Source organism: Elephas maximus, chromosome 11, assembly GCF_024166365.1.
Source record: "Elephas maximus indicus isolate mEleMax1 chromosome 11, mEleMax1 primary haplotype, whole genome shotgun sequence".
Lineage (NCBI taxonomy): Eukaryota > Metazoa > Chordata > Mammalia > Proboscidea > Elephantidae > Elephas > Elephas maximus.
In genome coordinates this window covers 70,568,470-70,582,790 of record NC_064829.1, presented here as the reverse complement: position 1 = coordinate 70,582,790, position 14,321 = coordinate 70,568,470, and the positions used below count along the sequence as shown (strand labels likewise).

At 33.4% G+C, this 14,321-nt stretch overlaps 1 protein-coding gene across 5 annotated transcripts in view; it reads right to left on the bottom strand.

The window, feature by feature from the left end:
* Positions 1–14,321, bottom strand: part of RELCH (RAB11 binding and LisH domain, coiled-coil and HEAT repeat containing) — a 145,220-nt gene that overhangs the window by 69,211 nt on the left and 61,688 nt on the right. For all 5 annotated transcript variants that reach the window (XM_049902141.1, XM_049902142.1, XM_049902143.1 and 2 more), the window contains exons 9-11: positions 12,788–12,863; positions 11,694–11,789; positions 932–1,044 (exon numbers count right to left, since the gene is read on the bottom strand). In XM_049902141.1, coding sequence (XP_049758098.1) covers positions 932–1,044; positions 11,694–11,789; positions 12,788–12,863 — 285 coding nt within the window. The remainder of the gene's footprint in view (positions 1–931; positions 1,045–11,693; positions 11,790–12,787; positions 12,864–14,321) is intronic.

Genomic DNA, 14,321 nt, shown 5'->3' with positions numbered 1-14,321 from the left:
AAATCTGCATTTCTCTGAGGGGGACTAGACCTCAAACTTGGGAACATCAGATTGCCTGAGGGCTTACAAAATACGCTCCAGTTTTCTGTTACACATTCTTTCAATGGCTTGCTGCATTTGGAGGACAGAGGAAGAGTTGTCCTCTAGCCAATGTATAATTTGCCTGTACCACACATCTAGCAACTATTAAGAGACCCTAATACTGTTTGCTCCCTCTCCGTTAGAGTGAGGGTTTGGACATAACTCAATCATTAATCACTAGGAAACTGTTTTCTACTAGAAATGAGAAAACTATTTAATGGAAGACTTACTTTTCAAATTAGAAATAACTGTCTTGCAATTTCAGAGAAAGGTAAGATAATATTTATATATTTTAAAAGAAATAAAATATACTAAAATTTAATATCATTTAAATGTGACATTGTACTGTATCACAAATACAAGATAATTCAGATAATATCCTTCTGTAACTATTTCTAACAGCCTTGAGAAACTATTAATGTTGCAAGAAAAACAGGTGTTGAAGTGCTTTTCAAAGATTAAAGCAACAAAAGTTATCACTACAAGAACTCTCAGTAAAACTTGCAACTCTCATCTCAGTAGGATTTGCACATATTTTAAAAGCGATTTTTGTTTTAGGTTCTACTTATTACGCATGAGTTAAAATTCCCAGGGTGAGTTCTCTATTATCTGCTTATGGTTGTGGTAAATTCCAGGTCACCTTAAAAAAGAGAGTGGGGAGGGAAGAAAACTTGATGACAACTGTATAATTTGAAATGCATTTCAAGTAGTACCATAACGGTAGAAGGTTCCAACGCCACTTAAATAGATTAATGGCAAGGAATTAAATTAAAACGCTAATCTTAGTGCCACGTTAATAAAACTATTAAATCAACATTGTATTTATTTCCAATGAAGTGCTCATACCCACCTTTGTTCATCATCTGGCCTCTTGATCAAATTGAAAAGTATGTGGAGAAGCTGATCTCTTTCTTTAGGCTCAGGATGCAGACATGCTGTACACAATATGAGGGGGATCAACTCCTAAAGAAATATGAGGGTGGAAAAATTCAAAGTAAAAATATATTGCAGATTATTCTTTTCTTCCCTAGAGTATTCTTAAATGGAAGTTGAAATTGAAATTAAACAAAAAATAGAACAAATTTTAATTTTGTAAGGTTGATAAACTCAAATGAAAACATTTAAGTGTTAACTGTAGGAAAGGTGCAAATAACAATGTAATAGAGTTACTTAAGATTCAACTAACCTTGTTTTTTTATGCAGTACTTCCCAAGGGTCCACTAGCTTTTATACTAAATAGCATTACATAATGTGATAAGCTGATATAGTAATTTCAATTTTTTTCCAGTTGCCATTGAGTTGATTCCAACTCATGGTGACCCCATGTTTGTCAGAGTAGAACTGCATTCCACAGGGTTTTCAATGGATTTTTTGAAAGTACATTGCAAGGCCTTTCTTCCACGGTGTCCCTTGTAACTTTCAGTTAGCAGCTGAGCACATTAACCAATAGCACCACTCAGGAGCTCCAGTAATTTTAATTTTGAAAGTGTTTTTAAATGAAAACTTGCAAAAGTTTCATTATCTTTTAAAACTTAAAAACATAACAGTAAATAAAGACAGCTCTCCCACTTCCACAAATACAAATGTCTTTCTAAAAATTTGATATAATTTAATAATTTTGTACCTTTAGACCCAGCCCAATGGCTAACAGAAAAGACTATTTCCACAGGTGTAGAAGCGCTCTCAGTACTACTACAGAGTGTCCCTAGAATGTTTTATTTCAAAATGGAAATTTATAACAATATCTCATTTGTCGTACATTCAACATGAAGAGATAAATTCAACATTTTGGAGGAACATGATAGCTAAAGTTGGTTCACACTTTAATTAAACTAAGATAACACCTTTTTAATAAATTTTAGTGTTAAGGAACACTAAAAATTTTTTTTTTTTTGGAATGGATTTTCAAGTCTAATGAGAATCAAAATCTAAAAATGAGAACTTTTTTTGGAGAGAAATGCTCTAAGTTATACAAACAATATTTTGCAGATATTTTAAAGAAATTGCTATGATGTGATAAGAAGACAAGAAAGACTAGCCCCACTTCTCTTTATCATGTACCTTCCTACAGACCAAAAAGTGCTAGCAGACTTAAAGAATAATTAGGGAAAATAATTCTGCATTGGGAATGGGAGACGGAATACATATGGTTAAGTACTGTTTTCACCAGAGACTTAGGATGATGCTTGTTAGATCTGACGGGCTTTTGTAAGAGAAAATAAACATCCCCTCATAAAATATTAAAGATTTTGTCTGGTTTAGATGTTCAGCAACATCTTGGTAGGAGACTACTAATACCAAGGACTACTCTAATCCTTAGTTTATCCCATTTAGGCTGCTAAGGACCAAGTTACTAATAAGAGAACTAAGACATTACATCATCAGGGTATCCCACTTGAATGAAAAGTTGTTACTCTAGAAGGCACTAACAAAGGGAGAAAATGTCCCAATGCCTGAAACCTGAGAAAAGCCCTGAAATTCTACTTGTACTTTCCTGTCATGTCAGTTCTTTCTCTCTCAGGGACTTTTTGCTTCCTAACCTCCCCCCCTTCATGCTCTCCCATTGGCTCTGTACGTACAGTACACTCCTTACATTATTTCCCCCGTTCTCTTTCTATTCCATTATTCTTAAAAGATAAAGTTATGAAAGGAAGATATTTGCTATAACTGTAAACCACACACGTACAGATATGTGTGTGTATACACATACACACACTCCTTTTAGAAGTATAATTTTAGCATCTTTCTCTCAAAAACAAGCATACCAAAATAACTGTGGCGGTGTTTAATTCTTCATGCCTTTCAGGTTCTTTTCTTTACTTCATTAAAAGAATCAAAGAGGAAGTATATGTTATGCATTAATACAGAGACTCGTTTAACTGGAATACTGGCAACAAATGTGCCAAATGAAGAACACTGGCTCAGGAGCTACAAGAGCTGCTGTTTCAATTTATCCTGTTAAAACCACAGAACCCGAGGAAAGTCATGTATTTCTCTGATCTTCAGTGTCCTCGACTGAGACATGTAGGGAATAAGAAGAAATAAAAAATGCTTCATACATATTCTGCAATTTCCTTACTTACTGCTAATGGAACCATCAGTTTTCCTTCTGAGATCAAAGTGGGCCTCAAAAATCCTCAACACAGCACTCACTCCTAGCAGCGATTACCAATTAATTCAACCTGACATATGGGAGGAAAACCATGCGCCAGTCTCGTCCTGTTTAATGCTATAACTTTGTGAATTTAGGGCTTTCCCCCCATTCTTCTTTTAATTTAGGACTTTTGAAGAAAAATATTTTTTTTTCTTTTATTAATCTTGGCTGGTAATAACTTATATTGTCATTTGCTTTTATTTCTTGCTGACAAAAGTAACAATATCTGGGAAGTCACTGCCAGTAATTTTTGGTTGATACTCTATGCCAAGGAAATCCAGGTATGTCTTGGCACATTGATGGCTATGGCAATTATGTCATGTGCAAAGTATCTCCAGATGGTCTCCTGCTCTTAAACAGTGTAGAGCTGAGAAGAGGTCCAACAGGTGACAGTAGAAAACAGTAGAAGCAATTGCTTCTGTTCCCAAACATCCTAATTTCTCTATTATTCATTTATTTATTCACAATTTCTATTTGTACCACTCTTGAAATCATGATTTCCCTAAGTACGCATCTGCTGTTTTATATATTTACATTTATTTATTGTGGATTCATCATTTCCAAGTCTCTGGAGCACTAATATATTCACATCAGAATTTACTATGTCCATATTTACCACTTTCACACTATTCATAAATTTATAGACTTGAATCAACATCCTCCTTTTAGAATCATCTTAGTCTTTTAAATCCTATTATTCTGAATTTAACATTTTTAAATATTTCCTTCAGATGACAAGGAAATAAACTTTTTAAATGTTTTGAAAGATTTAAATACAAAAACATGTATTGAGATAACAGGGCACGGTTAGACATCAAATCTAAAAGCTCAAGAATTTTCCACATGAAGAAGTACTTAAGCATATTAGATTGGATATTTAACGTTAATAAATAATAATCATGGTGAGAACGTACCTATAACTTTCCTAACTTTATATCCAAAAGGTAGATTTTCCCCCCAAGTAAAAAAAGCTGATTATGTCCATATTTCAAGGCAACAAAAATGTTAAATATTGTAAAATATGCATTAACACCTGGGCCAGCATTCAACAAATATGTATTAAGGTGAATTATAAAACTGATTACCTACTGATCGCTCACAAGGAAATCAACGTTGCAATCCTATTGCATGAGGTATTCCAATATGTAATTATCATGCCAGAAAGGCTTTACGATTCATCAATCTAAGAGGTTTAAAATAGCAATTTGCACTCTACTCAAATAAATGCCTTTTGCTTTAACTTATTTTACATTTTCCAGTTTTAATAACAAGTTTAGTTCTTTCTACATGAAGGAGCTCCTACCCTTCAAAACCTAGGTTACCTAGGGAATTTTCCATAAAATCACATAAAAAAGGCTTCTAGCATTTGAGTGTCCCTACTGCTTTTACAAATAAAATAAAAATTATTTCTAGTGCTAGTAAAGGAATTATTTTTAGAGATATTAAATCTCTTTATTAGGGATTTTTACATTTTATTAATATTTTAACTTAACTTTCTCACTCTTAAAACAAACTTCTGAAATATCCAAATTTTCTAAGATTTTATCATTTGGATTTTAAATCTTGAAGAAAAATCACTGGAGAACATGAGATTAGTGTGTGTTCGGTCTATAAAAGCAGGAAAAGAAGCATCTAAAACAGTGGGAGTAATTAGATGTTGAGGAGGCGGAGGAAGAAATGAAGTAGGAAATAAAATCACACAAATTTTAACATTAAAAAAATGCAAATGTTGATAAGGTAATGGCTTCGAGATTTGAAAGAAACTTAAAACAGAAAAGTTTAAGTATTACATTTTGATCAGATGCCAAGGTATAAAAGTTTGAGTACTTCAGGTCAAAAACCAAAATTCTACAAATCCTAGAAGGGCCACATATTACCACAGCGTTAAATTATACTTCACTGCTTGCCCTCACTGTGCCACTAGAACAATTTCCTATAACTCAAGCACCTTTCAAAAACTTTGGATAATTGTTACTCCTAAATTTTTCTCTTGCCTAGGAATTAAGCAATACTAATTTTTTATTTAAATTCAGTTACTAACAAGCTACTTATATTTACCTTATCCACCAACTACAATGTATTCTTTGACAAGTCCAAAACTGAAACTCTCATATTAACTGTTCACTTAGCAACTAATACTAAAAAAGAAAAAAAATTCAGTAAAATTCTATTATAGTTGAGCCTAGTTTCATATCTGAGTAAAGTTCATTTGATTTACACATATGTTATATTCAGAAAAATTCTCACTTATTACTATGTCTTCCACAGTCACATAAGAATATGCTTAATTCATTTGGAACTAGTTTTCTTTAAATCAAGAATAATGCTTTGAAAATGGTGTCATATTATGCACTGTATTTTCACACAAAAAACATATGTCTTCTGTGTTTATTTGCCAATTGCTCCCTCCCTCACACAAGGCATTTTCGTAAGAGCCATTATGCTAACTTACTTTACGTTCCTCAAGGGGAGAGGGAGCAGTTGGCAAACAAACACAGAAGGCACGCGTTATTTATGTAAAAATACAGTGTACACACACATACATATGTATGTATATATATATTTTTAAAAACTTCTAAAAATCAATATAATTCTTTTGAGTAATATAAATGTATAAGAGGATATGCTGAAACAATTGGGGAAGGAGTGGAAATGAGCAAAACAAAAGAATAAAATGCATACTGAAGAAGCTAAAATATTCCTGGAGATATCAAATAAAATATGACAATTAGAATGTTGATAAGCCAAGACACACTGTTGTTGTTAGGTGTCTTTGAGTAGATTTTGACTCCTAGCAACCCCGTGTGACAGAGTAGAACTATTCTATAGGGTTTTCTAGGCTGTAATCCTTACGCAAACAGATCGCCAGGTCTTTCTCCTACAGAGTTGCTGGGTAGGTTCGAACTGCCAACATTGCCGTTAGCAGCCAAGCACTTACCATTGCACCAATGGGGCTCCCTAAGCCAACACATAGGTGTGTAAAATTTAATACACAGCACAGAAAGCACTGAGGAACCCAAACAAAGATGAGGAAAATAGGGCACATTTTTGGCAGAAGTTCAATTTTGATTTAAAAAAATACTTATGAATTGACTGAGAAGTACTCTGCAGAGAGAGTTGGAATAAGCAAGCTGGATGCAGAGAACTTCTTATGGCTAGAGAGGTAGCCTTTAATTAGGCAGAAATTAAGATGATAAGGGAGGTACTACACTTGAAGATGAATCCGGAAGGCAGCACAATGCTTTGATAGGATTAGCAATAGGAAACAAGGAAAAACTAAGTTCCATGTACGCAAAGAATAAGATGAAAATCTGAAGAAGCATTTATGTAATAAATGTGTTCAAAATAAAATGGAAAGGGAAAAGACTAGGCAAGAGGCTGTCAAAGTCAGCTGTTACAATTAAAGCATGCGAATTACCCTGGAATAAAGAAACATCTATAAAAGTATCTAGTTTGCAAGTCACAAACTCAAATGATTAAAGAAAAATAAAAAAAATTTTTTGAGGTCAAAAATATAATGTAAAAAGGTAAAATAAAGAACATAAGAAAAACAACAGCACAAACATGGTGATAAACATCATCAACCTGATTTCAGTGTTCTGGACCAATAAGGTATGGTGGCGGCTGTGGCTGACTAGAGATCCTATGTCCCATGGAGAGGGGACAGGAACTACTGAGCTACAAAGTGAAAAGAATCATTTAGAAATGCAAGCCCAGTACTGCTTCCAGACTTACGAGTTTTTCAAGAAAAGCTAGACATTTTATATTTTTAGATAATATATCTGAATTTTAAAAGTTTAGCACCTAGCTCATCATTTGGATCACTGAGTGAGTTAAACCGTATCAGTGAGTCACAGTCGGTCTGTGGACAGTCAGTGTGTACCCTCTGATTTAGATCATCAGTTGGCACTTTCCAGGATGTTGTTATTAGTATTTATAGGGGAGGGTGGAGGGAAAGGACATTACGATAACTCACAAAAGGAAAAACAAGATTACTCACCTCTGGAAGAGTTCTATACTTCAAGGGCTGCTAAAATACCTACTCTTAGGATTATTAATATCTATAATTCCTGGGGCTCAACCTTCAGGAGGCCTAACTGAAGTACTTAAATAACGTTAAACATTTGACATTGCTGAAGAGCGTGTGATTCACTACCAAAATCAAAAACATTAAACAGGTAAAGAAGAACGGCCAAGTATACCTGCTTTCTCATACAGTTATAATCATCTGGGGTTACTATTACTAATAAGAAAAAAAGAGACTGAGAAAATATTTTCCATGAAGCAACCTTGAACATCAACATTAAAGAGTAAAGTTTGGTTTCTCAAAAGATGGACAGGTCATTAAAAATACTAACCACTTTTCAAAATTTTTTTTTCCTCATTTTTTTAAAATTATATTTTACATGAAAGTTTACAGAACAAACTAGCTTCTCATTAAACAGTTAGTACACATACTGTTTTATGACATTGGTTAACAAACCCCTAGATATTTTGAAGAGTTCTAAGGCATCAGTTCTTTCCTTTGCTTTTCGGTTTTATTTCCAATTTTATTGAGATATATTTCATATCTCATAAAATTCAGCCATTTAAATTGTAGTTTAAAGTGTACAGTTAAAGGGTTTTTAGTACATGTATTTAAGTAGTTGCACAACTGTCACCAAAATCTAATTTTAGAACATTTCGACATCCCAGAAAGAAAGTCTATGCCCATCAAGAGTCATTCTTCATCCCTATTTCCCCTGCGCCCATCTCTGCCCCAGGCTCCTCCTTTGCTTTTCCAGCTCAGCTAGTTCATAGCATATTTCCTTGGCACAAAACGAAAATGAAAGTTAGATTTTGATATATCATTTTAAAATGCTTTTACAATTTCTATGAAATCTTATTTTTTTAATTTATAGAGCTTCCCCTTCAAATTTATTTGAAGCAGAGATTGAAAAAAAAAATCAGCTTTTTAGGATCATATTTACTGTATCCATATATCATAATAAATACATTTATTCCAATTTGGCTGTAAAGATTCAAATTTCCTCAAGTGATTCATTAAACTAATATATAAGCCACATAGAAAATTAGCGCATCATTTTATTTTTTTCTCCCAAATTAAATATAAATACATCGTTAATTCAGAGATTCTAAGATGTACATTTTTAAACATCTCTGAATTTAGGAAATACCTTACAACTGATATCATGTGATAATTTAATTGGAATAATTTTTCTTTCTTGAACCTGTTGCCATCAAATGGATTCCAACTCATAGCGACCCTACAGGACAGAGGAGAACTGTTCCATAGGGTTTCCAAGGCTGTAATCTTTGCGGAAGCAGACTGTTACACCTTTCTCCTGTAGGCTGGCTGGTGGTTTCCAACTGCAGGCCTTTTGGTAAGCAGCTGAGTGCTTTAGCCACTGCACCACCAGGAAGTTTATATAATTAAAGGTACATAATTGTTACAATCAATTGCATCTTAAATTTGAAATGCGGTATGCTGAATTTAGAAATTATAATAATACTTTTACTGCAACATGCAGGTTGAGTGAAGTTGTTACTTCTCTATTTTTAAGAGAAAACTAAAACAAATAATGGTAGCACCAACTTTCATTGTTCTTTCCACTTTTTAAAAAGTGTAATTTATTAGATAGCTTTAATGCAACATTTAACCACTCCATTTAAAACAGTGAGTCATACCATCAATTGGGTCAAAGACAACATTTCTTTCTTTATTTGGAAATTTTTTCTTTTTTGTTTTAAAATATTTTAAAATAATGCTTGATATTGCTTGTCTTTTATTTTAACTTTTTGTAAGTAGCACAAGCAAACCATAATTTGTAAAATTTTTATTTCAAACACATATATGTACGTATATATGTATGTATATACTGGCACACAATGTAAAACGTTTGTCTCTTTCTTACAGTATAATCAATAAAGTATAAAAAAATTAAAAGACGTTTAAAAAAGAACTAAAAGACTAGATATTATGCAGTCTTAAGAATGAGAAAGCTCCTTATACACTGATAGAGAATGATGTTTGAAATATAACGTTACATGGAAAAGAGCGAAGTAGAGAACGGCACATAGAGTATGGTATCATTTGTGTAAGTTATAAAAAAAAAATATTTGTATTTGCTTGTACATGAACAAAATATCTCAAAGAATATACTATAAAGCCAAAGAACAAAACACAGTGCCATCGAGTTGATTCCGACTCATAGTGACCCTATAAGACAGAGTAGAACTTCCCCACAGAGTTTCCAAGGAGCGTCTGGTGGATCTGAACTGCTGACCCTATGGTTAGCAGCCATAGCGCTTAACCATTACTCCACCAGGATTTCCAAAGAATATACTAGAAGCTAGTAAAACTGTCCCATTGCGTGTGGGACAAGTTGCTCAGAGACGGGAGGAAGAAAAGTTTCCATTATATACCTTCTTATATTTAAAAATTTTTAAACAATGTGAATGTATTACTTAGCCAAAATCTTAAAGACTAACTGTTCTTAATGTTTTATTTATTTTCAGCTATAGTACAATAATTGATCAGTTTTCAGAACATTTTTATTGTATTTACATACAAATAAAAAGACATATTGATGAGGTTAGATAAAACTCAAGAAAGAAGAAAAAGAAGTCAGTCCTTCAATCAAAACAGCTTTTTTAAAATAGAGATTTAAAGAACTAGGGCGGAATATCAAATAAAATATAATTGAATATCAAAGGATATAATGAAATAAAACTTTTGTCCTTTTATGCCCAAGGATTATTTCCAAATCAAACTAAGATATAAGTCGTCATTTATCAATTTAATTTTAAAGGAATACAACTTTGGCATATTATAAATGATACATTTACTGATAAAAAAGAAGAACACGGTACAAATAATTAACTAAACAAAGGTAAATGATCATTATACATGAAACTGTAAGTGTATTTTTTTTTTCAAAAATAAGATTTAAAATCAGCCAGAAAAGTAAACATCATACCACAAATTAAATACATATTATATGTATATATATTTTACATATATAATGTATCTGATAACTGATGATGCAAATTTATAAGTATTTCATGCAGTATACAATCAGATTTCAGTGATAGAGTCCTTTATGATAATATGCAAAATTAAAATGAAAAAGCTATAACTGGATCTCATGATAATTAGGTTTCTGTGATATTTTAATATTATATTAAGGAAACAGCAGAAAGGTTGCAAACATTAATGCATTACATGGATTATGTTACAAGCTTAGAAAGGAAAAGAAGCTCAAACACCATTCTGCCAGGAAAAACTGCAAAACAATCTGAAATTAGACACTGATCCTTCAAGACACAGAAAATTTTCCATACTTATACAACTATTTTAAATAATTAAAGAAAATAAAACCATTAGTAAGAAAAGTCTTTTTTTTTCTTTCATTTTTTAAGTAAAAATACCTAAAGGAATAAAATTTCTATAAGTTCTATATATAAGTTTTCTTGAGGATCAGTACAAATTTCTTGTGCTAAAACAGATAAAGATAAGCTTTGAATGGGTTTGCCAATGCATTATGTACCTATCATACTGTAGGTCCCCTAATAATTATGATTGAAATAAGCGGTAAATATTAAGAACAGTGGAATTTATATAATACATTCTAAAATGTTTTTAATCCATTTTTCATTAAAAATTCTGTGAACTGGAAATTTATCTCACAAATTGAATAATGCAAATAAATAACTTCTTTTGCAAACAAATAATCCACTGTCATTTGAATTAGAGATAATACTTCCTTAGTCTTTTATTGGCTAAATATAACTACAAAGATAACTTCCAATAGCATTTGTGGCTCACACTACAGGCTATGTGTACTAAAGTATATTTGTAACTGTACTGTGGATATCTTGGCATCTGTCAACAATAGGTTATAAGAAAAACAAAAAACGTATTAAGTTTAAAAAGTTACTTCAGTCAATATTATAACTATCCTATCGCTACAAGATAAGCATAATTTATTGCCAAACAAACAATAAAACATTTGCAATAGGAAATGACAAGTATACTTAAGGAAAGAATAACATTATTAGTCCCTGTTAATTTTCAATACAAAAAGTGTCCACTTCTGTAGACACATCAAGCAGATCACATCAAAGGCAAAGATGAAGTAAATTAGTTAACTCGTAATGTAAACAACAGACAGTGTTCATGGCACATAAATGGACCTACAGTAATAGTTAGTGCTGCAGAAGCTAATGATGCTTTGGGCAAAATTGGGAAAACATGAATACCATGCAGTTTTACTGAACTCACCTGACAGAGGTGTAAAACCATTCTCTAGGAGCAGAGATGCATGCACAAAAGTAAGAATATGATTGCAAGTAATAGACTTTCAACAAAATAAAAATATAACACTAAACTTCAAAATGACAAAAAATGGACAACGTGATGAGATTGTTTGGATGAAAATATTTTTGTGTGTCTCACCTCTCTCTTTGCCAGCAGCACATTAGGAACAATGTGTGGCAGGCAGCGCCCCAGCATTAGCATGACATTCTTTTCACTGTCTGCGATCCGAGATACCTAGAAAACCAGAGTTAATAAACGACAATAGTGAAGAACTTCTGTACATGATGGTACTTAAAGTTCACGTTTAGACCCCCCGCCTCTGCTCCAAAAATACATTCCAAAATTATGACTATAACAACAACCACAGTAACCGTGCTGCCAGACAGGATAAACATTTCGGTGGGCCCGAAGTGGATTAAGAACATCAGTAAGCTGAAGCCAGCCAAGGAGATCTGTTAACTCCACTTCTGTACACAAGCAGAGATAGCACAGGACTAGAGCTGCCTCAGTGGGATTTCTTTTGTCCTTGAAAAGATAACTAAAAAGCTACAACCACGGCTTAACGCTACAGCTTGTATACTGAAGCTGCATGCTCCAGGTGGCCCAGGGAAGGAGACCTAGTACTGCAATAAAAATTGCCAGGACTGCACCCAAATCATCCACTAGCTCTTTGATATCGCCAATGACATTGCAGGACAGAAGCCCATGGGGGGGGGGGGGCAACCACAAAACAACTAGAAAGAGAAGAGTGAGTTAAAAGAGAAAAAAAAAAAAAAATTGATCTCAAGATGAGCCTACAACTACAATTACAAAACCCTAGAGGAAAACTAACCTCTAACAACTAACAAACTCCGCAATTCAAAGACACTTACAATGAAATGAAAATAATGAAATAATTGAAATATAAACAGTGGACACTTAAATTGGCTTTCTGAATTATACCAAAGAGGGGTATATATATATATATATATATATATATATATATATATATATATATATGTGTGTATATATATATATTTAATTTAATATTAATAAAGGTTTAATCCAAAGAGCAGAAATAATCAGCTACTCCCCTTAAAAGTTTAAAATTTTAGAAAGTACTTCTTGGAACATTATTATAAACAGTAGATTTGTATGTAAAATACAGACTAATCACAGCTGCTTTTGGATAGAGACACTAAGAAGCAAACACGAGAATGCTTTGAGTAGCAAGAGTATCTGGTATAATTTACCTCTGATCCTAAACGACTATCTGCTGACATTCGACAAAAAGAGAGTAGTGCTTGGTGGAAAGCAGGTGACAATTTCCTGGAAGAAAATATTGGATGAAAAGAAGAGAATACCAAAGAGTCATCACTGACATTTAAGGAGCAAGTTGAATGTTACAACTCCCATTCCTGCATTTAACCCTACCCCGAAATGTTAACCAGATTTCTCGGCAGCGATGACCTAAAGGACGCTGCAGAACTATACGGTGGAAAAAAATCAGCAATAATTGCTGAACATGAAGTAGCTTGATGTTAGGTACATGAACATCCCTTAAATGTGAGTGGATCAAAGCTGAAGTTGTATATAGGTAAATGAGTATAGAAACCACTGGCATAATCTGAAATGTGGACTTTTTTCCTGCCAATTCTCTATGGTCCCAGTAATGTAAACAATGGATGCAAAGGTTAACCCGGCATATTGCTAAGAGGAATCAAAAGTTTTCAGATATATAATAAACTTTAATGTTAGAAGCCCACATAAAAGAAGTAAAATTTAGAGATAAACGAAGAAGAGGCTCATTCAGCATTCATGATATATTTTGTGCAACAGAAAATACTATTCACATTTAAATATGGAGGTTAAAGCATCATTTATATCCCTAAAACATAGGGTTTCTGTAGTAGTGTTCCTCAGATTATGACTATGAGTTGTATTTTACTTGATCAACCTACAAAGAAAAGGCTAACACTAAAAATTACATACCCAAAAACCAGACTCACCACCGAGTTGACTCCTATTCACAGCAGTCTTACAGGACAGCATAAAACCGCCCCATAGGGTTTCTAAGGCAGTAATCTTTATGGAAGCAGACTGCCACATCTTTCTTCTGCACAGCAGGCTGGTGCATTTGAACTGCCAAAGTTTTGGTTAGCAGTTGAGCACTTAACCACTGGGCCACCAGGGCTCCAAAAATTACATAATAGAACTTATTTGGTAAACCAGATGTTAGTATACCACAGAGTGGCACTTAGTAATTTCTATTCTACAGTTACAGTGGTGTGCCAGAGCTTGTGCCTGCTTGCTCATTTATGTTCCTCCTTCCATATTCTCTCAGTAGAGGGTACCATAATCCACCCAATTGTCCAAGCCAGAAACTTCAGGTCCACTTAATCTTTCCCTTTCTTTTAACTCCAAATCCAAACAATCTTTTACCTCCTAAATATCTTGTGAATCTATCCACTTCTTTCCATTCCTACTGCCAATGCTTCAATATAGGACAGGCCTCAATCATTTCTTACTTGGATTCTTCTAATAGATACCTATTAGACTCCCTTCCCCCAGTTTTGCTACCATCCAATCACCTCTACCTGACAGGATCCTTTCTAAAATACACATTATGTCCTGGCTTTTTAAAATGAGTTAACACAGGCTTACATGACTTGGTCTTTCCCTGGCTCTCCACCTTCATCTCCTGTCATTTATCTCACTTGCATTCTTTGCTTAAACCATACTAACTTCTTGTTAGTTCCCCCAATTCACCATATTCTCTTTACATAT